The sequence below is a fragment of the Microcaecilia unicolor genome, chromosome 12 (genome assembly GCF_901765095.1).
Source record: "Microcaecilia unicolor chromosome 12, aMicUni1.1, whole genome shotgun sequence".
NCBI lineage: Eukaryota > Metazoa > Chordata > Amphibia > Gymnophiona > Siphonopidae > Microcaecilia > Microcaecilia unicolor.
Genome location: NC_044042.1, coordinates 104,315,968 through 104,342,998, shown reverse-complemented (window position 1 = coordinate 104,342,998; position 27,031 = coordinate 104,315,968). Strand labels below are relative to the sequence as shown.

The 27,031-nt window shown below is 47.1% G+C and overlaps 1 protein-coding gene across 3 annotated transcripts in view; it reads left to right on the top strand.

Annotated features, from left to right (window-relative positions):
• Positions 1-27,031, top strand: part of ARHGAP27 (Rho GTPase activating protein 27) — a 258,259-nt gene that overhangs the window by 158,202 nt on the left and 73,026 nt on the right. For all 3 annotated transcript variants that reach the window (XM_030220824.1, XM_030220826.1, XM_030220825.1), the window contains 3 exons: positions 17,932-18,012; positions 21,994-22,119; positions 23,953-24,027. In XM_030220824.1, coding sequence (XP_030076684.1) covers positions 17,932-18,012; positions 21,994-22,119; positions 23,953-24,027 — 282 coding nt within the window. The remainder of the gene's footprint in view (positions 1-17,931; positions 18,013-21,993; positions 22,120-23,952; positions 24,028-27,031) is intronic.

The window sequence follows — 27,031 nt, the reverse complement described above, 5'->3', positions numbered from 1 at the left end:
TGAGGAGGGGATTTAAAAACTTGCAGTTCTTACTTGGAAAATCTATGGGGGTCTTTTACTAAATAAAATGGGCCCTGCTGCAGATAACTCGAGCTAAGCTTTAGTAAAAGACCCCCTATTTTTGAAAAAAATGTGGAGACGCATTCATATGTAATTTATAGAACTGGTGTGAGGTGTTGTCTCCAAGGAAAAGACTGTCTTTTGGCTATAAAATAATTGTTTGAAGCGATGAGTCTCACAACAAACTGGCCTTTTCTTTTTGTACAATACAGAAGTGAAAGATTTAAGAGATGTAATAAAATAGTGAGGTTGTTGTGTTACATAAATCCGCTATACTTGAATATAGGGGTTAATTTTATAAATTGGGCCCTAACAATTACACACCAGTTACACATGTAAATGTTTAAAATGTTAATATATGTGCAAATGTGTGCACATACAAGGCGTATTTTATTTATTTATTAGGATTTATTTACTGCCTTTTGAATAAATTCACTCAAGGTGGTCTTCAATAAGAATAAATCAAACATGAGCAATAGACAGTTACAGCAGTAAAAATATTCAAATAACAATGACATAGAATACTTACAATGTCAACACAATATGCAATAAAACATTGCAATAGACATTGTAGGGTATAAACAAAGATGGAATATATAGAAAAGAGAGTAAGATGAGTTAGAAAATAAAGTGATTAATTTAAAGAAAGGTGCACATGAGGTCAGAGAGATGATTAATTATTATCTCAGGGTAGGAGTGGATAAACATGTCCCGCTGCAGTGTGTGCAGCCCAAGTCATTCCTTGTGTGTGTGAGTGAGACTAACAAGTTAGTTACGTCTTCCATTAAAGGCTTGGTTGAAGAGCCAAGCTTTCACCTACTTCCTGAAGTAGAGATAGTCTTGTATGACGTGGAGCCTTTCAGGCAGTGCATTCCAGAGTTTGGGGGCTACTCTGGAGAAGGCTCGCTTGCAGGTATCACACCGTGTAATGTCTTTTAGAGAGGGTTTGGTTAGTGATAGTCCTTGAGAGGACCTTAGTGTCCTTGGAGGTGTGTAGAAGATCATCCTATTCTTCAGGTACTCGGGGCCATTTCCATAGGCGCCCCGTATAAGAGGCTTCGGGAGGTTAAGCCTCTCCAGCCAACTGTGACCTTCTCCTGGCTGCTGCCCCCACAAACGCTGCCCCGCTCTCAGCTCCCCGACCGGCAGCCCTCCTCCTCCCCTCCCCCCCCCCCCCCCCATGCGTGTGTTTTAACCCTTTTACTTTCCGTGGCAGTGATGGCAGTGATGGCAGTGATGAAGAAGGCACTGCGGGCTTGCCTCCAGCTCCACCTTCTCTCTTTCCTCTTCACATAGTGTCCCACCTTCTGCGATGATGCATTTCCTGTTTTCGCGAGGGCGGAACACTGTATGAAGAGGGAAGGGAGAAGCTGGAGGCAAGCCTGCAGTGTCTTTTTCTTCACTGACGTCTCTGCCACGGAGAGTAAAAGGGTTAAACTAGTGGGGGGAGAGGAGGGCTGTCGGGGAGCTGAGGGAGGGCAGGGAGAATCGCTGGACATGGATGGGAGGGCAGGGCAGGAGGAGAGAACAGATCACTGGACATGGAGGGGAGGGCAGGGGGAGAGAACCGATCGCTAGAGAGGAGGGAAGAGCAGGGGGAGAGAGGAGAATTGCTGGCCATGGATGGATGGAGGGGAGGGCAGGGGAGAGAGAATTGCTGGACATGGATGGGAGGGCAGGGGGAGAGAAGAGATTGCAGGACAGGAGGGGAGGGCAGGGGAGAGAGGACAATTGCTGGACATGGATGGAGGGACAGGGGAGAGAGAAAATTTGCAGGAGATGGTTGGAGGAGAGGGCAGGGGAGCGTGGAGAGTTGCTGGACATGGATGGATGGAGGGGAGGGCAGAAGAGAGAGGAGAATTGCTGGACATGGATGGATGAATGGGGGTAGGGGAGAGAGGAATTCCATATCATCATGCCGATCAATCCATAGACTGGTGGGTTGTGTCCATCTACCAGCAGGTGGAGATAGAGAGCAATCCTTTTGCCTCCCTATATGTGGTCATGTGCTGCCGGAAACTCCTCAGTATGTTCTCTGTCTCAGCAGGTGGTGGTCACACATAGCAGCAGCTCTGGCTAGGTCTCCAAGCCTAATTCTTAGGTTTTGTTGAGTACCTGGGATTGAGGGCTCTTCTTGAGCAAGTGCAAACCTGGTGGTGCCAGGTACCTCCTTTTCTCCCCCCTCCCGCTGGCTCTATTAAAACAACAACAAAAAAAAAAATGTTGAACGTCCTTTAAGGGCGTTTATTTCAACGTTTATATCAGCGTTTATTGCAGCTGCTCACTGGGACACCAGTTCGTTACAGCTCGGAGCGAGAAGCAGGTAATTTTACCTTTTATAGCGGGAAGGGGGTTCCCGTTCGGTCTCCACGTGGCTTATGGCGTCGGAGGGCAAGGGCGCGAAGATTCGCTCCCCGGACCGCGTGTGTGCGTCTAGCGGGGATTTCAAAGCCTGACTCGCTCTTTTTTGGGCGTCAGTTTGGAGTCTGGTCAGTGTCCCAGTTCTTCCTCCGGTGTGGCGTTTTTTTCCTGCCATAAGCGCCCATCCCCCGCTGCTCGCCCCCCCCCCCCCCCCCCCCCCATTTTGGCCGGCCACTCTGTTCGGACGGCTTCTTCTTGGGCCGCCCTCGAGGTGGAAGACGTTAATGCTATGGTCGCCCTTGATTCGGGCGATGGCAAGAAAGCGGCGAAAGTTAAGCGCCGTTCTTTCCACGCGGCTCCTTCTCGGAGTTTCGCGCCGGACGCCATTTTGGATGCGCAGCATGTTTCTCCCCCGCTCTTGTGAGCGCCGGTTGAGGGTGCGTCTAGGGCTGTGGCCCAGGCGGCAGAAGTGCACAGTCTAGGGGGTTTCTCCCCTGAGTTCATTTGGCTGCTGCATCAGGCTTTTCTTATGCTAAACGCTGCCCCGGCTCCCCCCTCTGATCAAGAGGTTGAGGCCTCTGGAAGCAAACGCCCTCTGGTGGACTTCCAGGCCCTAGAGGACTCTGTCTCCTCTGATGTAGATGAGGGCAGCGTATGAGTTCTCCCAACGGTCCTTTGGGGATTCCTTGGAGGAGACGGATTCCCGCTCGGATGGAGCGGATGACCCCTCTGCAGCACGGATCTTTCGCTCAGAGGGTTTGCCCAACCTGTTAGTGCAGGCCATGAGCATTTTGAAGATTTCCTCTCCGGAGGACGTCTCAGCCTCTGTTGGCTCTGCCATTATGCTGGGGACGAAGCGCCCGCCTAGAACCTTCCACGTGCATGAAGCCATGCACACCTTGATTTCAGCTCAATGGGATTTCCCAGAAGCGAGCCTTAAAGTGGCTAGGGCTATGTCCTGCCTCTATCCTCTGCCTGAAGGTGAACGGGAGGCCTTTCTTGGGCCTACCGTGGATTCTTTAATCACTGCGGTGACTAAGAAAACGGCGTTGCCGGTGGAAGGTGACACGGCCCTAAAGGACGCCCAAGATAGGAGATTGGAGGCGGCTTTAAAGTCGTCCTTCGAGGCGGCTGCTTTAAGTTTGCAGGCCTCAATTTGCGGCTCCTATGTGGCCAGGGCGTGCCTGACGCTGGTGCAGCGAGCTCCCCCCTCGGATCCTTCCTTGAGGGCTGATTGGCCAGCCCTGGAATCGGGCTTGGCCTACTTTGCAGACTTGCTGTATGATGTCTTAAGAGCCTCGGCTAAAGGTATGGCTCAGACAGTCTCTGCACGGCGGTGGCTTTGGCTAAAGCATTGGTCTGCTGACCACGCCTCTAAGTCTCGCTTGGCTAAGTTGCCTTTTAAAGGCAAGCTGCTCTTTGGGGTCGAGCTGGACAAGGTTGTGACCGATCTCGGCACGTCTAAGGGCAAGAGGTTACCGGAGGTCAGGGCTCGGGCCAGTGGTGCCCGCCCCGGTTCCTCCAAAGGACGGTTTCAGGAAGCCCGTCGGTATCGCCCGGGCAAGTCGGGCTCCTCTGCCCCCTTTTCCTTTATAAGGAACTTCTCCCCCAAGCAGCATTCCTTTCGCAGAGACTGCCGTCCCGGAGGTGCCTCCTCCGGTCCTCCCCCAGGGTCTCATACCCAATGACGGGGCGCTGGTCCATGGCCCAGAGCAGATTGGAGGACGCCTATCCTCGTTTCTGGGCGAGTGGACCAGGGTAACTTCAGATGCTTGGGTGCTGGAAGTCATTACAGATGGCTACAAGCTAGAGTTCTGCCGACCTTTAAGAGATGGGTTTGTGCACTCTCCCTGCAAGTCTCCGGTCAAAGCTGTGGCAGTGCAGCAGACTTTGGACAATCTGATCCGCCTGGGTGCGGTCGTTCCGGTGCCAGAAGATCAGCTTGGCAAGGGACGTTACGCCACTTACTTTGTGTACCAAAGAAAGGAGGTTCTGTCCGGCCTATCCTCGACCTCAGAGGGGTCAATCGGGCCTTGTAAGTTCGGCACTTCCGGATGGAGACTCTCCGCTCTGTTATAGCGGCAGTGCAGGCAGGGGAGTTCCTGGCATCCTTGGACATCAAGGAAGCTTACTTACATAGTCCCATCTGGCCTCCTCATGAATGCTTTCTGCGTTTTGCAGTTCTGAGCCGACACTTCCAGTTCAGAGCCCTCCCGTTCCGGGTTGGCTACTGCTCCACGGACCTTCTCCAAAGTAATGGTGGTCATCGCGGCCTTCCTACGCAAGAAAGGAGTATAAGTCCATCCTTATCTGGACGACTGGTTGATCCGAGCCCCCTCTTATGCAGAGTGCGGCAGAGCTTCAGACCGGGTGATTGCTCTTTTGAGCTCCCTGGGGTGGATCTTCAACTGGGAGAAAAGCCAGCTGCGCCCGACTCAGTCCCTGGAGTATCTGGGAGTTCGATTCGACTCCCAAGTGGGCAGAGTGTTCCTGCCAGACAATCGGATTGTCAAGCTTCAGGCTCAGGTGGACAAGTTCCTAGCAGCCTCTCCTCTTCGGGCTTGGGACTATGTGCAGCTGTTGGGCTCTATGACGGCCACGATGGAAGTAGTGCCCTGGGCCAGGGCCCATATGAGACCTATACAGCTCTCTCTGCTGCAGCGATGGACTCCAGCTTCGGAGGATTACGCTGTGCGCCTTCCCTTGGATCCGGCGGTGCGCAAGCCGCTGAGCTGGTGGCTGAGGCCAGACAAGCTGTCCACAGGAATGCCTCTTATGACCCCGGAGTGGGTTGTCGTTACTGCGGACGCCTCTTTGACGGGCTGGGGAGCCCACTGCTTGGGAAGGACAGCGCAGGGGCTCTGGTCCCCTGCAGAGGCAAAGTGGTCTATCAACCTCCTGGAACTCAGAGCCATTCGGTTGGCGCCTTTGGAGTTTCTCCCGGTCCTGGCGTTGAAGCCAGTACGGGTCTGGTCAGACAATGCCATGGCTGTGGCCTATGTCAATCGCCAGGGAGGTACCATGAGCGCCCCTCTAGCCAAGGAGGCCATGAAGCTATGCCTGTGGGCGGAAGCAAACCTGGAACAGCTGTCGGCGGCCCACATTGCGGGAGTCATGAATACTGCTCAGGCCTTCTTGGACATCACGAAGCGCTGGGGCCAGCCGAGCCTAGATCTGATGGCGTCATCAGCCAATTGCCAAGTGCCGCGCTTTTTCAGCAGAGGACGGGACCCTCGATCTCTGGGAGTAGATGCTCTTCTCCAACAGTGGCCGACACAGGAGCTTCTCTATGTGTTCCCGCCTTGGCCCATGTTGGGCAGGGTGCTAGGCCGGGTGGCAAAGCATCCGGGCCAGATAATCCTGGTGAGTCCGGATTGGCCCAGACGTCCCTGGTATGCGGACTTGATCAGGCTCTCAGTGGACGGCCCTCTGCAGCTGCCAGCGGAGCGGGGCCTGTTGCATCAGGGTCCCGAGGTAATGGAGGATCCCTCCCCTTTGGTCTTTCAGCCTGGCTATTGAGCGGCAGCGTTTGAGGAAGAAGGGCTTCTCAAGCAAAGTCATCGCCACTATGCTGAGAGCGAGGAAGCGCTCTACTTCTACTGCTTACGCCAGGGTTTGGCGTACCTTTGCAGCGTGGTGTGAAGCAGGCTCACTTTCTCCCTTCACTGATCCAATTTCTTCAGTGCTGGCGTTCCTGCAAGAAGGTCTGGAGAAAGGCCTGTTGCTCAGTTCCCTTAAAGTCCAGGTAGCGGCTCTGGCTTGCTTCAGGGGCCGCCTGAAGGGTGCATCCCTGGCTTCGCAGCCAGATGTGGTACGTTTTCTCAAGGGAGTTAATCATCTGCGCCCTCCTCTGCGCTCAGTGGTGCCTGCGTGGAATCTCAACCTGGTGCTAAGAGCCTTGCAGAAGCCGCCTTTTGAACCCTTGTCGAGGGCATCTCTGAAAGACCTGACGTTGAAAGCAGTCTTTTTGGTGGCTATCACTTCAGCCAGAAGAGTTTCCGAGCTCCAGGCGCTTTCATGTCGAGAGCCCTTTCTGCAGTTCACTGAGGCAGGAGTGTCTATTCGCACAGTGCCTTCCTTCCTGCCCAAGATTGTTTCTCGCTTCCATGCGAATCAGCAGCTCTGTCTTCCCTCCTTTCGTAGGGAGGACTACCCAGAGGAGTATTCTGCTCTCAAATATCTAGATGTGAGACGATTCATCATCAGATACTTGGAAGTGACCAATGATTTCCGGAAGTCGGATCATCTGTTTGTGCTGTTCGCAGGTCCTCGTAAGGGTCTGCAGGCTGCCAAGCCTACAGTGGCACGATGGGTCAAGGAAACCATTGCAGCGGCTTATGTGGCCGCGGGGAAGGTGCCGCCTATCCAGCTGAAGGCTCACTCCACTAGAGCACAGGCGGCCTCGATGGCAGAGGCCGGGTCCGTCTCCTTGGAAGAGATTTGTAGGGCGGCAACTTGGGCATCGGCTCATACCTTCTCCAGACATTACCGCTTGACTGTGGCTGCTCGGGCAGAAGCCCGGTTTGGAGCTTCAGTGTTGCGGTCAGAGATTTCTATGTCCCGCCCTGGGTGAGTACTGCTTCGGTACATCCCACCAATCTATGGATTGATCGGCATGATGATATGGAAGGTAAAATTATGTATCATACCTGATAATTTTCTTTCCATTAATCATAGCCGATCAATCCATAGCCCCTCCCAGATATCTGTACTGTTTATATTCTGGTTGCATTTCAGGTTCAAGTTTAGTCTTCAGTTCCTGTTCAGGAGGACTTCGTGTTCAAGTTTTTTCAATTGGATTCTTCAGGAGTTGAGATGATTTTGTGTTACAGTGAGCTGCTGCATTCCTCTCCCCTCCGTTTTACGGGGCTGGATTGAGACCTAAATTCTGCCGGCGCTCCCTCCCCCTTCATGCAGCTGTAGGGCAGCTTTGTACCCCTCCCGCTTCGGCGGTGTTAGGGTCAGTCAGCTCCTCCCGCAGTTGCGGTTGCAGGATAAGCTAGATCCCCCCCGCATCGGCGGGTGTGGTGTCCCTCCCCCGCTCCGCGGGGATGAGCTGGACGGATTCCCCTCCCCCACTTGTGTGGGGATGAGCTGGGTTGATTCGCCTCCTCTGTTTCGGCGGTGGTGAGCTGGGCAGAGTGTCCCTTTGTGGGTGTAATTCTCTAAGTGCTGAGTCCTGCGGATGGAGCTTTGATATCGACATACTGAGGAGTTTCCGGCAGCACATGACCACCTATAGGGAGGCAAAAGTTTGCTCTCTATCTTCACCTGCTGGTAGATGGACACAACCCACCAGTCTATGGATTGATCGGCTATGATTAATGGAAAGAAAATTATCAGGTATGATACATAATTTTACCATTTGCTGGATATGGGTGCATGGAGGAGAGGGCAGGGGAGAATGGAGAAGTTCTGAGAGAAGAGGACATTTCTCTGGTAAGTGAATGCTACTTTGCTTTGTGCTTTGAGAACTTAAAGATTGGGGTTTAAAGGAGGAATAGTAGGTTAGTGTTAGGCAAAATAAAAATATAAAAAGCACATTTTAACAGCTAATCTCCATAGTCTTTTCCACTTAGTTTTAAAAGCCTTGTACCACAACATTAACAGAATCTAACAGGCACTGCAGGATCTAGTTTAGTCTTCCCACCCCTAGGACAACTCTTCATTTATAGTCAGTTATTGTAATTAGGGTAACAAGCAAGGAGTTAAATTAAATGTGCTGATGACACAAAGTTATTCAAAGTCGTTAACTCGCGACAGGTTTGTGAAAAATTACGAGACTGGGCGACTAAATGGTAGATGAGGGATCTGGGTGTCGTCGTCGATAATACACTGAAACCTTCTGCTCAGTGTGCTGCTGCGGCTAGGAAAGCGAATAGAATGTTGGGTATTATTAGGAAAGGTATGGAAAACAGGTGTGATGATGTTATAATGCTGTTGTATCGCTCCATGGTGTGACTGCACCTTGAGTATTGTGTTCAATTCTGGTCGCCGCATCTCAAGAAAGATATAGTAGAATTGGAAAAGGTGCAGCGAAGGGCGACTAAAATGATAGCGGGGATGGGACGACTTCGCTATGAAGAAAGACTAAGGAGGCTAGGGCTTTTCAGCATGGAGAAGAGACAGCTGAGGGGAGACATGATAGAGGTATATAAAATAATGAGTGGAGTGGAACAGGTGGATGTGAAGCATCTGTTCCCGCTTTCCAAAAATGCTAGGACTAAGGGGCATGCGATGAAACTACAGTGTAGTAAATTTAAAACAAATCTGAGAAAATTTTTCTTCACCCAACGCATAATTAAACTCTGGAATTCGTTGCCGGAGAATGTGGTGAAGGTGGTTAGCTTAGCAGAGTTTAAAAAGGGGTTAGACGGTTTCCTAAAGGACAAGTCCGTAAACCACTACTAAAAGGACTTGGGAAAAATCCACAATTCCAGGAATAACATGTATAGAATGTTTGTACATTTGGGAAGCTTGCCAGGTGCCCTTGGCCTGGATTGGCCCCTGTCTTGGACAGGATGCTGGGCTTGATGGACCCTTGGTCTTTTCCCAGTGTGGCATTACTTATGTACGTATGTAGTTCCTGGACATGGGTGGAGGGGAAGAAAGGGCAGGGGAGAGAGGAGAATTGCTGGACATGGATGGCTGGAGGGGGCAGGGGAGAGAGAGAACGTTTGCTGGATATGGATGGAGGAGAGGGCAGGGGAGAATGGAGAGTTGTTGGGGATGGATGGATGGAGGGGAGGGAAGTCAGGAAGGAGATGCACAAGGACGGAGAGGAGGGAAGAGAGGAGAAATGCTGGACATGGATGGATGGAGGGGGCAGGGGAGAGAGAGGACGTTTGCTGGATATGGATGGAGGAGAGGGCAGGGGAGAATGGAGAGTTGTTGGGGATGGATGGATGGAGAGGAGGGAAGAGAGGCGAAATGCTGGACATGGATGGAGTGGAGGGCAGGGAAGAGAGGAGAAATGTTGGACAAGGATGGAGGTAAGTGAGGAGAAATACTGGATATGGATAGAGAGGAAATTGCTGAATTTAAGGGCTGGATTGGAACACTTTGAAGGCAGATGCTGAACCGGAGGAAGAATAGGGACAGGGCTACAGATGCTAGACATGACACATAAGGACACAGGAGGATGGTGGACATGGTGAGAGTAAAAATATCAAATGGAAAGAAGACACTACATAAAACAGAAGACGCTGAGACCAAAGCGAATAGAAAAACTAATTGATCAGACAACAAAGGTAGAAAAAATATTTTATTCAGAATTTATTAATTGGAATATGTCAGCTTTTGGAAATGTGCACCTGTGATATTTTTCATGTAAGTTTCAATTTTTCTAGTATTGCTTCATGCCGAGCCTGACTTCTTGAGGTAACTTTCCAGTTCAGTATTTTGCCTTCATACTTTTGTTTATTTCTAGTTCCTTGTGTCATATCTGTTGTCATGTGTTTTTCATGTGTGATCAAGGTGCAGTATTCTGCTAGTGTGTAGTATTTGTAGCCCTTTTTGGGTTTTTATTTTTGTTTCATTAGGTTGTGTACTGGTGTTTTAGATTCCGGTGTAATTATATCGCTGCCTTTCCACGCATAAGGTTGTAGCTCGTCCTGTCCTTGGAATTAGTGCTGTTATGGTTTGGAAAGGTTATGAGTGTGTTTTTGCACAAGTTTGTGTATATTTATTTATTTAAGGTTCATTTCTATCCCACATTTTCCCACAAATGCAGGCACAATGTGGCTTACATGAATTATAAAACGTAATGGATGTTACAGAAGAAAACTGAGATAACGCTAACCACAATAACAATAACTAAACAGCAGAGCTATTGATGGAATGGAATGTTTTCAGCATCTTCTTGAAGAGATGGTTATCAGCTTGCGATTTTAAGAACAAGGGTAAAGCATTCCAAATCTTCGGGCTGGTGTAGTAGAAAGACGAGGCAAAAAGAAGCTGGTATTTGACACCCCTACAAGATGGGTAATGTAGTTGGAGGTAGGAGCGAGCTGTGTTTACGGCATTTCCTAGTGGAAGATCAATTAAAGGAATCATGTATTCCGGAACTAAACCGTAAATTATTTTATGTGTTAACGTGCAGATCTTGAAGGCGATTCGTTCTTTTACTGGTAGCCAGTGTAGATTGAGACGCAGAGGCTGCGCATGTACCATACGCGATTTTCCCAAGATGAGTCTTGCTGCAGTGTTCTGGGCAGTCTGGAACTTTTTCAGTAAGTGCTCTTGACAGCCTTATATATCCTGCTACAATAATCTAGGTGAGACAGAACTAGCCAATGAACGAGAGTGCGGAAAAGCTCTCTAGTGAGACAGAATCTAATACGCCGCAGCTCCACATTGCATAGAACATCCTCTTGGTGACTGCTCGCACATGCAGGTCTAGTTGCAGATGAGGGTCCAGCTCAACACCAAGAAGTCTTAGTATAGTGTTTTGCAGCGGAGAGATTGTGTGTTAGCCTACTGAGGTGGCAGCAAAACATCAGAAAGGGTGTAGAGCCTAAATCATGACAACACTACCTCTTGAAGGATCTACATATGGTCATAAGTACATAAGTAATGCCACACTGGGAAAAGACCAACAGGTCCATTGAGCCCACCATCCTGTCCACGACAGCGGCCAATCCAGGCCAAGGGCACCTGGCGAGCTTCCCAAATGTACAAACATTCTATACATGTTATTCCTGGAATTGTGGATTTTTCCCAAGTCCATTTAGTAGTGGTTTATGGACTTGTCCTTTAGGAAACCGTCTAACTCCTTTTTAAACTCTGCTAAACTAACTGCCTTCACCATGTTCTCCGGCAACGAATTCCTGAGTTTAATTATGCATTGCGTGAAGAAAATTTTTCTCCGATTTGTTTTAAATGTACTACACTGTAGTTTCATCGCATGCCCCCTAGTCCTAGTATTTTTGGAAAGCGTGAACAGATGCTTCACATCCACCTATTCCACTCCACTCAATATTTTATATACCTCTATCATGTCTCCCCTCAGCTGTCTCTTCTCCATGCTGAAAAGCCCTAGCCTCCTTAGTCTTTCTTCATAGGGAAGTCGTCCCATCCCTGCTATCATTTTCATCGCCCTTTGCTGCACCTTTTCCAATTCTACTTTATCTTTCTTGAGATGCGGCAACCAGAATTGAACACAGTACTGAAGGTGCGGTCGCACCATGGAGCGATACAATGGCATTATGACATCCTCACACCTGTTTTCCATACCTTTCCTAATAATACCCAACATTCTATTCGCTTTCCTAGCCGCAGCAGCACACTGAGCAGAAGGTTTCAGTGTATTATCGACGACGACACCCAGATCCCTTTCTTGGTCCATAACTCCTAACGTGGAACCTTGCATGACGTAGCTATAATTCGGGTTCTTTTTTCCCACATGCATCACCTTGCACTTGCTCACATTAAACGTCATCTGCCATTTAGCCGCCCAGTCTCCCAGTCTCATAAGGTCTTTCAGTAATTTTTCACAATTTATTTATTTATTTATTTGTAGCATTTGTATCCCACATTTTCCCACCGATTTGCAGGCTCCATGTGGCTTACATTTGCCGTAATGGCGGTTGCCATTTCCGGGTAACAGAATTACAAAAGGCATTGCATTAAGGTGCATACATACATGGTAAAGAAGAATACATTATGGTATTGCATATTAGTTCCTGAGTGATAGATTGGATTGTAACAGACATTAGGTCATTGACTATAGAGAGACCATAATCAACATATTAGTGGATGCTTGGAATGCCCTCCTGCGGGAGGTGGTGGAAATGAAAATGGTAACGGAATTCAAACATGCATGGGATAAGCATAAAGGAATCCTGTGCAGAAGGAATGGATCCTCAGGAGTTTAGCCAAGATCGGGTGGCAGAGCCGGTGGTGGGAGGCGGGGCTGGTGGTTGGGAGGCAGGGATAGTGCTGGGCAGACTTATATGGTCTGTGCCAGAGCCAGTGGTGTGAGACGGGACTGGTGGTTGGGAGGTGGGGTTAGTGCTGGGTAGACCTATACGGTCTGTGCCAGAGCCAGTGGTGTGAGACAGGACTGGTGGTTGGGAGGTGGGGTTAGTGCTGGGCAGACTTATACGGTCTGTGCCAGAGCTGGTGGTGGGAAGCAGGGATAGTGCTGGGCAGACTTATACGGTCTGTGCCCTGAAGAGCACAGGTACAAATCAAAGTAGGGTATACACAAAAAGTAGCACATATGAGTTATCTTGTTGGGCAGACTGGATGGACCGTGCAGGTCTTTTTCTGCCATCATCTACTATGTTACTTTGTTATAAGGATTAAAGTGGTAGTGCTTGATCATTATTAACAAAGCGGTTATTCATTCAAGTGATAAAGAGTTCGGTTTTTCTAGTTCATGTGCAGTCTATTATTTAGTATTTAAGATGGATGTTTATGGTATGCCTACTTGAACAGTTCAGTTTTCAGTAGCCTTCGGAAGATAGTTAGGTCTTGCGTTGTTCTTATGGCCTTGGGTAGTGAGTTCCATAGTTGTGTGCAGATGTAGGAGAAACTGGTTGCGTATGTGGATTTATATTTTAGCCCTTTACAGTTGGGGTAGTGGAGATTGAGGAATGAGCGTGCTGATCTTTTTGCGTTCCTAGTAGGCAAGTCTATAAGGTCTGACATATAGGCCGGGGCTTCTCCTTGAACAATTTTGTGGACCAGGGGGCAAACTTTAAATGCAACTCGTTCTTTTAATGGGAGCCAGTGCAGTTTTTCTCTTAGGGGCTTGGCGCTTTCGTATTTCGCTTTCACAAATATGAGTCTGGCTGCTGTGTTTTGGGCAGTTTGAAGCTTCTTAATGATTTGTTCTTTGCATCCGGCATATATGGCATTGCAGTAATCTAGATGGCTTAGTACCATTGATTGTACTAGGTTGTGGAATACTTCCCTTGGGAAGAAAGGTTTGATCCTTTTAAGTTTCCACATTGAGTAGAACATTTTCTTTGCGGTATTTTTCGCATGGTCTTCGAGTGTGAGATTTCGGTCAATTGTGACTCCCAGAATTTTCAGACTGCCTGAGACCGGAAGGGTGTAGTCTGGGGTGTTTATAGTATTGGGTTGGTTTGTGCTATATTGTGAGGATAGGATGAGACTTTGAGGCATATTTTCAAAGCACTTTGGTTTCTATGGAACTTTGGGAGGCTAAGTGCTTTGAAAATGAGCCTCATTGTGTCTTTTCTGCGTTTAGCTTTAGTTGGAATGCGTCCGCCCATGAGTTCATTATTTGGAGGCTGTGTTTGATTTCATTTGTGATTTCGGTTATATCGTGTTTGAACGGGATGTATATCGTGACATCGTCTGCATAGATGTACGGGTTGAGTCCTTGGTTGGATAGAGATTTGGCTAAAGGTGTCATCATTAAATTGAAAAGGGTTGGTGAGAGCGGTGATCCTTGTGGTACTCTGCATTCAGGTTTCCATGGTGTCGATGGTTTTGAGTTTGAAATCACTTGATATGTTCTTGTTGTTAAAAAGCCTTTAAACCAACTTAGTACGTTTCCTCCAATCCCGAAGTAGTCTAGGATGTTTGAGAGTATTTGGTGGCTAACCATGTCGAACGCACTGGACATGTCAAATTGTAGGAGCAGTACATTGTTCCTGGTTGCAATCAATTGTTTGAATTTGGTTATGAGGGTAGTTAGCACTGTTTCAGTGCTATGGTTGGATCGAAATCCTGTCGTGAGTTAACGACTTTGAATAACTTTGTGTCATCAGCAAATTTAATTACCTCGCTAATTACTCCCATCTCTAAATCATTTATAAATATGTTAAAAAGCAGCGGTCCTAGCACTGACCCCTGAGGAACCCTACTAACTACCCTTCTCCATTGTGAATACTGCCCATTTAACCCCACTCTCTGTTTCCTATCCTTCAACCAGTTTTTAATCCACAATAGGACATTTCCTTCTATCCCATGACCCTCCATTTTCCTCTGTAGCCTTTCTTTTTTTTATTATTTCTTTATTCATATATTTCAATATATCATCACAATACGTGAGTATGCAATCGGCATTTATACAAGAGGCAAAAAAGAAATAAAAGGAAATATCATTAACAGCCTGTCTGTCCACAAGTTTAGGAAATTTGGAATCCAAGAATTTAGAATTTAAAAATAAAACATATAGCAATTACGAACTAATGGTTACAACCTCTGGTTCAGACCCCAGCCTGCATTTAGGGAGGGCACACAACTTTCAATTCCACTCTAGCATCTAGAAATTCTTTTAACTGTTTTGGGTCTACAAATTGAAACTGTTTACCCTCAAGCATTACATTACAATAACAAGGAAAACGTAATATGAAAGTTGCTCCCAGTGCCACCACCCTAGGGCGGAGTACCAAAAAGGCCCTCCGTCTCATCTGTGTAGGTCTTGAGAGATCAGGAAAAATACGAAGTTTTGAGCCCAAAAACAGATTTTCTAAGTGTCTCAAGGAAAGCCTTAATACGGCATTCCTATCAGGCTCCAGCACAAAAGTAACAAGCAGAGTCAACCTCTGAGTAATTAGCTCCAATGAACTTTCAAGGAAAGAAGTAAGATCCATTCCTTCCCCTGCTATCGGGGGATTTTCTTCCACCACTCCTGATGTAATAAGCCCGAGTAAGGGGAGGCAATGAGTCCTTATCCATTCCAAGAATATCAATCATATATTTTTTAACCATATCCAAAGGGGAAAGTAAAGGCGATTTGGGAAAGTTAAGAAACCTGAGTGAGGTTAAGTCTTCTAGCCTGGTTTTCCAGGTACTCCAATCTTTTATGTAGGAAATTATTATCCTTAACCAAAGCCGTTTCTACAGATCCCATTTCTTGAATTTTAGTGTTCACAGTCTCCAAATCTAAGGTTTGCTGTGCAGTCTTTTGCGCCTGAAGCAGGGCAGCCTCAGAAAGAGTCTTTATGTCAGACGTATTCATTTTTAAAGTAGTTTGCATAGAAGTGTGAATGCTGTAAACCATGTCCCATAGTGACTCTAATGTCACAGTTGCTGGTCTATTCACACGACTAATGGTTGGAGAGGAGTGAGGTTGATCTTCAACACGAGCAAGTTTAGAAACTATGTCCTGGGGCAATACCTTTGAAGCTGATTGTAGCAATAGTTCTCGGTGTTGAGATTCAGCCTCCGTTACTGCAGACACTCCCTCAAACAGATCAAGCTGAGCCCCTTCGGCTTCCTTCTCTGTTAGAGCTGCCAGCAACTCCCCTCCAGGCTGGGGTAGCAACTCGTTCCACGGGGCTCAGGGAAGCCCCGTTTCCATTCTCAATCGACGCCGAAGCGCCGAGAGTTGCAGAGGGGGTCGAAAAACCCTGAGGACCCGGTTGCTGTCTGAAAAATTGCAAAGTTGTCTGCCTCGTCGCCGAAGAAGTCACAGGAGCTGAGGGATGTTCCTTCACTTTTCCCCTCCGTTTCCCCATGTTTAATGAGGCGACGGAGGCACCGAAGAGGACCTACAAACAGAGCAACTTCCAGGAGCTAACACAGGTGCGTCCATTCACAGCGCCATCTTGGATCCCTCTGTAGCCTTTCATGAGATACTCTGTTAAACGCCTTTTGAAAATCCAGATACACAATATCAACCGGCTCCCCTTTGTCCACATGTTTGTTTACTCCTTCAAAGAATTGAAGTAAATTGGTCAGGCAAGATTTCCCCCCACAAAAGCCGTGCTGACTTGGTCTCAGTAATCCATGTCCTCGGATGTGCTCTGTAATTTTGTTTTTGATAATAGTCTCTACCATTTTCCCCGGCACCGACGTCAGACTCACCGGTCTATAATTTCCCGGATCTCCCCTGGAACCTTTTTTAAAAATTGGCGTTACATTAGCCACCCTCCAATCTTCCAGTACCACGCTCGATTTTAAGGATAAGTTGCATATCACTAGCAGTAGCTCCATTAATAAAAGGAACTCATTGTGAACACTATCCACCCTAAAAGGGTGTTTTGTGGCTCTACATGAGAATTGTGATATTATTATCCCTTGTTTCATATTGTTGACGGTCTGTATTTTCCGTGTGGTGGTATATTGGTGTATTAGGTTCTGCCCAGTGTAATATTTATGGTACAGTAAGGTTCTGAATGCGTTTTTGCACAAAGTTGTGCATACTGTTTTGCAGTTGAGCGATTGTGGTTAGTATATGCTTTGAGCAACCACTTTATTCTTTGATATATGATACATATCTAATATCTACATTTAATAAAAGGTTTTAATTGTGACTATTTTCTTTTTCCTTATTTTTTTTTTCTGTGTGTTTTCAGACAATTATGGATGTAAGCTCTGCCCCTGGCCCCACCCTGCCCCCTTTAGCCTCCCCAAACAGTTGGGCCACCGACTGCCTATGGACATTTCCTTTCAGGGACTTGAAGATCAGACATAGAGTTTTAAATTTAGCCCTGTATTGTACTGGTGGCCAATGAAGTTTTTGCAAAAATGGTGTGATGTGGTCACGTCGCTTGCAACCTTCTATGAGTCTTGCTTCTGCATTCTGAATGAACTGGAGCTGGTGCAGGCCCTTTGTAGTCAGACCATTGTATAGTGCATTGCAGTAATCCAGTCTTGATGTGATCATGGCATGCACAACTGGGATAAGATTTACCTTTTCGATGTAAGGAGAGAGGCAGCGTAGCTGTCGCAAATAGTAGAAGCAGCTCTTGAAGGTTGCTTGGATTTGGGGAATCAGAGTACGTGTTGAATCTAACTGTATTCTAACATTCCTGACTTGTGATTTGGGGAGGAGTTCGTACTTCCCCAAAAAGATTTTGATGTCAGGTACGTGTCCACTTGTTTTAGGGACCCAGAGAAGCTCAGTTTTATTTGGGTTCAGGCAAAGTTTGTTGTAATTATAGACAGGTATTCAGTTTATTCAGGGCTGTAGGTAAGTCAGACTCAATGGGTATGAGTAGCTGCACATCATCCACGTAGATGGAGGACATATGTGCCGCATATGTGTCTAAGGGCTGTGGGCTGTTCTGTAAATATGCACATATCTGCAGTAGCACATATTGTACAGGTGAGCATGCGCATGGATGAACTCTGGGCAGAGCGTGGGCAGGGTAGATATTTACACACGCAACTTACATAATACTGGGAGGTGGATGTTTGAAGTGATTTAACTGGCTAGAAATGGCTCCTGGCCAGTTAAATCACCTGTTCGGGGCTAGCTAGTCATTTTCAATGGCACTTTTTGGGTGCGTTCCAGGGTAGAGTGGGCCCTTGGCCGGTTAAGTGTTGATATGGGCACGTGTATGAATCTGGGCACCATATATAGAATCCAGGGGTAAATGATTGGCTTCTTCTCTAAACAACAAATCTTGTAAATTTTTACCTCTGCTGCCAATGGGGAGCAATTTTGATGGATTCTGTCTTCCTTGAAGTTCCTTTGTGCTCCTGTAACATTGCTTTAGCTGGAATTTCTGGTTAGCACACTGCAGAGAAAGGGAGGAAAGGCTGTAATTTTGAATTTCATTGTTTTGTTTTGTTTTTCTACAGTGGATACAGTCACAAGATGATTATGGAAAACCTTATTTCTACACACTGGATGGATCTGCATCTCAATGGAACCTTCCACAGGTGATATATATGGACAGACAGGCTGGATCCCCTATGCTATACTGGGCAATATATTCACTGGACGGTGCTGGTGACATCAGAGCCCAGCCTCCAGCCATCAAGTAGTTTCACCACCTTATGTGAACTTGTTTTCCCAGTATATGGGTTGGTATCATGCTAAGCCACTAATTGCTCAGCTGGCGTTCATTTTTCCCAATCCTGGGCGAGATGATTACATTTGTGGAAATGGAGTCTAACAGGATTATTCTATATGATTAAAATGATCCCTCTGGTGACAGCAGTCACTGTGTAAATATGAGACCTGTAGTAATACTTGTGTGTGTCTACTCTGTGACTCCCTTCAGGTAATGTGTATGAACGAAGTACCCTAGACAGAGGAGGGAGGGGGTTAGAGGGGCAGTATGATAGAGATATTTATGTACCTGAAAGACAGTAACAAAATTCAAGTGCAAATGGGATAATCCTTGAGGCTTCATGGACACAAGAGGGTAATGTGCAAGGAACAACCACAGCCCAAAGGAGCAGTGGTATGACTGCATTATACTGTCAAAAAGGCATGGGGTGCCTACAGTCTGGCATTTATAACATAGAGGGGGATAATCAAACGGGGGCACCTATCTCTAAGGACGGCCTGTAAAGGGGCGGGGAAAGCCGTATTATTGAAACAAGATGGGCGTCCATCTTTCGTTTTGATAATACGGTCGGGGACGCCCAAATCATGAAATTTAGATCAACCTTAGAGATGGTCGTCCCCGGTTTTCGGCGATAATGGAAAGCGTGGGCGCCCATCTCAAAAATGACCAAATGCAAGCCCTTTGGTCGTGGGAGGAGCCAGAATTCGTAGTGCACTGGTCCCCCTGACATGCCAGGACAACTGGGCACCCTAGGGGGCACTGCAGTGGACTTCACAAATTGCTCCCAGTTGCTGAGCCCCCCAACCCCTCCCCCAAAACCCATTCCCCACAACTGTACACCACTACCATAGCCCTAAGGGGTGAAGGGGGGCACCTACATGTGGGTTTCGGGTGGGTTTTGAAGGGCTCACATTTACCAGCACAAGTGTAACAGATAGGGGGGGGGGCCTGGGTCCACCTTCCTGAAGTGCACGGAACCCACAAAAACTGCTCCAGGGACCTGCATACTGCTGTCATGGACCTGAGTATGACATTTGTGGCTGGCATAGAGGCTGTAAAAAAAAAAATTAAGTTTATTTTTTTAGGGTGGGAGGGGGTTGGTGACCACTGGGAGAGTAAGGGGAGGTCATCCCCAATTCCCTCTGGTGGTCATCTGGTCAGTTCAGGCACTGTTTTTGAAGCTTGGTCGCAAGAAAAAATGGACCAAGTAAAGTTGGCCAAGTGCTCGTCAGGGACACCCTTCTTTTTTCCATTATCGGCCGAGGACGCCCATTTCTTAACCACGCCCCCGTCCCGCCTTCGGTACACTGCCAACACACCTCCTTGAACTTTGGTCGTCCCCGCGACGGAAAACAGTTGAGGACGCCCAAAATTGGCTTTCAATTATGCCAATTTGGCCGACCTTAGGAGAAGGACGCCCATCTCCCGATTTGTGTTGGAAGATGGGCGCCCTTCTCCTTCAAAAATAAGCAGGATAGGCACCAGCTCTCTGGGTGCCAAAGCACCCCAATATTTTTACAGCACTGCCCTGGCATCCAGAGCTGAAAACCTCCCCTGCAGGCTTTTTTCTGGTTGAGGAACATCTGACCAATGGGCTGCACTTTGATGAAGTGAGTCACCCAAGGCTGTGTAGAGCTTGATATAAAACTTACAATTTCGTTTACAACATAACATTAGTAAAATGGTCAAACAAAAGCTACTATCAATAAAGAAATAGCAGTTACATGGTACCATATCAGAAATATATACATTAAACAATGCCATAGAACAATCACATAATAAAAACATAAGTGTTAGTTCAGTACAAATGATACACCATTACAGGCAGCATGGAAAAACATTATTATTTTTCACTGATTTGCCGTTAATCCACGCAAGGAAGTATGTTAAAACAGATAAACCATAACATTCATATACTACTGAAAAAGGTGTGAGCAAAATCCAAATAATATAGCATAGATATTCACAATGTCAGCATAATGCAAATGAAACTCCTTCACAGGCATTCACTAGATCAATCAGATAGGTAAACATGATGTCTGCACAGTATAAATCCAACACATGTAATAATTTAAGTGGTCCCAATAATTATATTCTTGAGAATCAAGAAATCCAAAAAGCCATAGCAGAGATCTCAATTAAGTTTTGCTATGAAATGGACCATCAGGAAGTGAGTAGAGAGGATTGTATCGCCAACCTCAAATATTTCTCAACACCTATACTCCTAATAGGTCTGTTCCTGAAATTTTCAAATAACTTTTTATAGTAATTTTATGAAAATTTTTGTAAATTAAAAAAAATTTCAAGTCACCATCTTGTAAAGGTATCAAATATTTGATTTCATTTTCCTACATTCCTTATTGTAAAAATTCAAAAATTGAGTTATCTGAAAAATAAGTTGTTATGCAGGCACTGAACATACATAATTTCCTTCGTACTTCACAGATCTATGAATTGCTTTGGTTGTACCACAGAAATGCGGTATATCGAATCCATGACCCTTTACCTTTATTGGGCTGAGATAGAGGAGGGGTGAATAAACGTGTTACAGCACTGGCTCAATGAATAGTAATAAAGGGGTCTTTTACCGAACTGCGACTTGCCTGGTGACTTGCCTGCCTGGTGCGAAGGTGGCGGACCTCACGCGTCACCTAAACGGGATTTTAAATAGTGCTGGGGAGGAGCTGGCTGTCTTGGTAAAATGTGGGAGAGAGGTTCTGGAAGCCAAATTTAGGCTGTTAGGAAGAAAGCTCAAATCCAGATCCTCTAGGGTGGCGTTTTCTGAAATGCTACCCGTTCCACGCGCAGGGCCCAAGAGACAGGCAGAGCTCCGGAGTCTTAATGCGTGGATGAGACAGTAGTGCAAGGTTTTAGTTTTGTCAGGAACTGGGCAACATTCTGGGGAAGGGGGAACCTATTCCGAAAGGATGGGCTCCATCTTAACCGGGATGGGACCGGGCTGCTGGCATCATCATTTAAAAAAGATATAGAGCAGCTTTTAAACTAGGAACGGGGGGTGAGGGGGGCTGACAGTCGCACAAAAGCATATGGTTCGGAATAAGGTATCTTGCAAAGATATCACCCAAACAGGGAAGACAGGGTTTCTTGATAGTGAGGGTGCAAAAGATACTGTAGTAGATTCAATGTCCTTAAATAAAAATAATAAAAACGAGACAAAAGATAGCAAAATAGTACTGTCAAGTAATCAACATGATGTGATAAGGAAAAACAAGTCTAGCTTGAAGTGTCTATATGTAAATACTAGGAGCCTAAGACATAAGATGGGAGAATTGGAATATATTGCACTGAATGAAGAAATAGACATAATAGGCATCTCTGAGACCTGGTGGAAGGAGGATAACCTGTGGGACACTGGCAAATTGCTTGTTCTTTTGGCCGCTGTCGGTGACAGCGTGCAGGGCTCGATGGACCCTTGGTCTGTCCCAGCATGGCGATGCTTATGCACTTATATACTTAAAAAGGGCATTGCAGTAGTGGCGGTGGCTGTTTTTGTTGCGCTCCAGGTTCTTTTAACCACAGCGGGTAAAAATCATGAAAAAACACATGACCATGCAGTAAGATTGCACTTACCGTGTGGCCATTCATTGAGGTGACAGTCAGGCGGTGCTGCACGATTACCGCATATATTTTTTAAAATTCAGCAGCGCAGGAAATGGTGCGCACTGGAGGCAGAACTACCGCTGGTGGCCGCGTTGGGTTGGTGGTAGTTCCGGGTTGCCGTGCGGCAACCTTTTAGTAAAAGGTCCTCAAAGTGAATTATCTGATTCCTTCAGGTCTGAAATAACGTTTCAGCTGTCTAATGTGATTAATAATCCTGTGTCTGCAGATACCATCCCCGCTGTCCTTCCAGCAGAGAGCCAGCAGTGATTCTGAGCCAGAGGGTAGCCCTCTGCTGAGCTGGCGCCAGAATTCACCATTCAGCTTCACCCTCTCTGGCCCCAGCACCATCACGGTGAGTTGTGTCTTGCAGAAGCAGGTGGTACTTATCAGTGAGCCTTCTAGGAATGTGCATGCACATTCAGTTCATTTCTACTACTACTACTTAACATTTCTAAAGCGCTGCCCGGGTTACGCAGCGCTGTACAATTTAACAAAGAAGGGCAGTCCCTGCTCAAAGGAGCTTACAATCTAAAGGACAAGAGTGCAGACAATCAAATTGGGGCAGTCTAGATTTCCTGAATGGAGGTAATGGTTAGGTGCCGAAGGCGACATTGAAGAGGTGGGCTTTGAGCAAGGATTTGAAGATGGGCAGGGAGGGGGCTTGGCGTATGGGCTCAGGGAGTTTATTCCAAGCATAGGGTGAGGCAAGGCAGAAAGGGCAGAGCCTGGAGTTGGCAGTGGTGGAGAAGGGAACTGAGAGAGGGATTTGTCCTGTGAGCAGAGGTTACGGGTAGGAGTGTAAGGGGAGATGAGGGTAGAGAGGTATTGAGGGGCTGCAGATCGAATGCATTTGTAGGTTAGTAGGAGAAGCTTGAACTATATGCGGTACCTGATCGGGAGCCAGTGAAGAGACTTGAGGAGAGGGGTGATATGAGTATATCGGTCTAGGCGGAAGATAAGACACGCTGCGGAGTTCTGAATGGATTGAAGGGGGGATAAATGGTTAAGTGGGAGGCCGGTGAGGAGTAGGTTGCAGTAGTCAAGGCGAGAGGTAATGAGTGGATGAGAGTACAGGTGGTGTGATCAGAGAGGAAGGGGCGTGCGCAAAATTGATTTAATGCACATCAACTTAGAAATGAATGCATGCACAATTGATTTGCATGCATGAATAATAAATGTGTGAAATTAACCCATAAATGAGCAAAAATCGGGGAAGGGGAAAGCCAAGTTTTCCGAGCTCAAACTGTTTTGCCTATAGTGCGCTTCTTTTTTTGGCTGGCCATTTTCTTCTCGTCTTTGTCTTCCCAACTCATAGTGCCATTACTAACTCCTGTTAAGGGAATAATGAGCTGTTTTGCCAAATGACATGTGTTAAATGGTAAAATTGTACATTATTTACCCTTAATGCTTGATTTTTTAGTGCGACCCAATTGAAAAAGTAATGAGATGCCAAGCATGCAAAGCCACAGCATAGTAACTATCCCCTCATTCAGAACTGGACTCCTTTGGGCTATGGTGGTGCCATGAACCTTCATTTACAACTGAACCGGGTGATTCCCCAATTTAGATCCCCACCCCTCTCCCCAAGTCATTGCGACAGAGTCCTTGGTCAAGGGCTCCCTCCAGTGGTGGACATTCCACCCAAGCAGCCCTGGCAGTGTAGAGGTCTCGGGGAAGGGGGCCAGCTGCTATCATATCAGAATGTGAGCACTGTTTCCACAGTATCCCCAGCTGCAGGGCTGGATTTGTGCTTACCGTGGCCCCTAAGCTGTAACATTTAAGATGCTTCCCTTGATTAAGTAGGAAGTATTTTTTAGGTTTAATAGTTTCCACGCTAGTGAAGCGTGAGACTCTAAGCTGTAGCTTATGTAGTAAGAACATAAGAATAGCCATACTGGGGCAGACCGATGGTCCATCTAGCCCAGTATCCCATTTCCAACAATGGCCAATCCAGGTCACAAGTACCTGGCAAGATCCCAGAACAGTAAAACAGATTTTATACTGTAAATTCAGCCTGCTCAGCTGCCAGGAGTAGAAGAACTGAATTGGGAATGAAAGCAAGGGAATGCACAGTTCTGCCCTAAACTGGCTCAGATCAGTGCTTTGTGTTATCCTCCATCTCCTCAGGAACTGCAGGACTTGTCTGAGACTCATTTTTAAAAGATAATCTCTTTCTCTCTTCAAGGAGTTTGCACCTACATATATCAGAAGCCATTCGGATGCCAGTTCCTCTCCACTTGCAGGAAGCCCTCAGCCACCGGTAAGGAACTGAGGGGGTCAGTCATCATGGCAAAGATTTATCTTGCATTCAGTTTTGTTTAGAAAAATTCCCTAATGAAAACTGTAACGAAGGGCAGTTCTGGAAGGACCTGAGCCACATTTTGGGGTGAACTGGTGGGGAGGGGGAATAATTTTATAAGAATCCAATTGCAGCTTCACCTCAGAAATGATTTTGAAAATTACAGATGCACAATATGTCGGTGGCTGGTTGTCCACAGCATTGCAGATAAGTGTGTTATTATTTATTTAAGCTGGTGATCAAGCAACAGATTATGAGATTGAAAGTAGTTTTGCAAAACGGACAGAAAATATTTTTAAAAAATCAGTAAGACCGATGAGGAAGTCTAATGGATTTGCTGCCTGGATTTGTGAGACATACACAGTTAACACCCCCCCCCTCTTTTTGGGTGTGATTGGGATTGTTATCCTTAGTATAAACTATGGTGCTAGGTGATGTACAGTCCAGAGGGAAATTAGGATTTGGATCTATAGATAAAATGGAACATAATGTCCTAATACTAAACAGAACTGACACAGTACCCCACAGATATTATAAAAATAGCCATATAGTTTATTTACATAGCAGTATAAGCAGTGAAAGAGATGCAAGAATAATGACACAATCATATCTTTATTCAGACTGAAGCAAACGCACACACACAGAATCCTAAGAGAGGCTTCTAGTTCAGGCAGTGCCTAACCCAAGAGCAATGGCAGCACTTATATAACTTGAATAAAGACAGCCCAGATGACAGTGTTGAAAAAAAATGGCTTCCAAGACTTTCAGTGGCAGAATTGCAAGACTGCCGCCAGAAGCCTCACAGCCATTTTTAAAACACTGCGGCAGCACCCGCAGCGCAGAAGAGCAAACAAGGGACAGAATAGCAGCAGGCAGGAAAGAGTGGGATTCTTTCCTGCCCTGCAGCCGCAGAGACCACTACACCACCAGGGCGGACCCTGGCCTTCAAGGTAGGTCTTGGGAGGGCTATAGTGTGCAGCAACAGTAGCCAGTGGAGCGCAGCACAATGGGAATTCATGGCTGTTTCTGGCACCCCTCGAATGTTTGTGCCCCCCTGCTGTGCAGACCCTGCTTACCATGTTCCGCTGGCCCTGTGTACAATTCTGTCTACAAGAGACCAGGTGATTTAGCTGTCGGTAGAAGAATGGTGGGGGAAGGGCAGGTAACTAATGCCAATACTTTAAAAGATAAAATTAAGCAGGAAAACTACAAATAAATATCTAATTTCTACCAAGTCTAATGCTAAACCCTCTGATCTGTTATGTTGTGTTGAGGTTTCTCTTTGGGTTTGGTTGATTTTTATAATTAGTTTATACATGTCATATTGAGGTTTGTCTTTGGGGCATGTACAATGCGCGTCAAATTAGAACTACCACCTGGCTACCACGTGCCCCTGGCGGTAATTCTAACTTCTACGTGCGTCCAATACGCGAGGCAAAGAATCATTTGTATTTTCTACCGTGTGGTGCTAACCGGGCAGTAATCAGCAGGGTACGCACACTGGATTACTGCCTGGTTAATGTGTGAGACCTTACTGCTAAGTCAGTGGGTGGCGGTAAGGTCTCAGGCCCAAAATGGAGGTGCACTGAAAAATGGAGCTGCACGCGTCCAATACATGTGTCTACACCAGCGCAGGCCATTTTTCAGTGCACCTTAGTAAAAGGATCCTTGGGTTTGGTTGATTTTTATAATTGGTTCATTTGTGTCTTGTTATGTTTTGTGTGTTTTCAATTTTTATGCATTTTGTATTCAGTTTTAGGTGGTTGTTTCAAGCAAATGTACCGTATAGACATTTGTTAAAGTAAATTCAATAAAGGTATTACCTAGGTAAGAGTAGAAAAATTTGTGTCATTTTAAACAGATAAATGGAAATTCTCTCTGAGAAAATGAGAAAGTTCTGGAAGAAATCTTTTCAGAATTATATCACACGAGCTATAAAAAAAAAATCCCTTGATATGAAAGGATTGTTTTGAGGGGAGACGGACGGCAGAGGCCTTGGTCCACCAGCTTCCTCCTGCTGCTTATTCTAAACTCACCTCTACTGGGGTTGCAGCCATAGGCGTAGACTGGGGGGGGGCAATGCCCCCCCCCAAACGATGACGAGGCGCCGCCGCGCCAGTAGTTAAAAAAAAAAAAAACAAAAAAAAAAACAAGCAGGCATGCGCTCCTCCTCGTCCGCTTGGCTTCCCTGCCCTCTTTGTCTGCGTCCCGCCTTCCTCTGACGTCATTTCCTTTCGGGCTGGACGCAGACAGAGAGGGCAGGGAAGCCATGCGGACGGAGAGGAGCGTGTCCGTCTACCCCTCTCTCTTCCTCCCTCCCTCCGGCGCAGGCAGCAGTCTTTTCCAGCATTCCTGGCAGCGGTAGCGTTGTACACGCTGCCTTCAGCTCTGCCCCGAAGCCTTCTCTTCAAGTTCCTGTTCCCGCATAGGTGGGAACAGGAACTTGAAGAGAAGGCTTCCGGGGCAGACCGAAGGCAGCGTGTACATCGCTACCGCTGCCAGGAACGCTGGAAAAGACTGCTGCCTGCGCCGGAGGGAGGGAGGAAGAGAGGGGGGTAGACGGAGTCACGATCTTGGACCTCGCGGGGGGGGGGGGGGCAGCAGATGGAAGATGGATGGGACTGGGAGGGGTGGGGAGCAGAGGGATGGACCAGGAGATGGATGGGACTGGGAGGGGTGGGGAGCAGAGGGAAGATGGATGGGACTGGGAGGGGTGGGGAGCAGAGGGATGGACCAGGAGATGGATGGGACTGGGAGGGGTGGGGAGCAGAGGGAAGGAGCAAGAGATGGATGGGACTGGGAGGGGTGGAGAGCAGAGGGAAGGAGCAAGAGCTGGATGGGACTGGGAGGGGTGGGGAGCAGAGGGAAGATGGATGGGACTGGGAGTGGTGGGGAGCAGAGGGATGGACCAGGAGATGGATGGGACTGGGAGGGGTGGGGAACAGAGGGAAGGAGCAAGAGATGG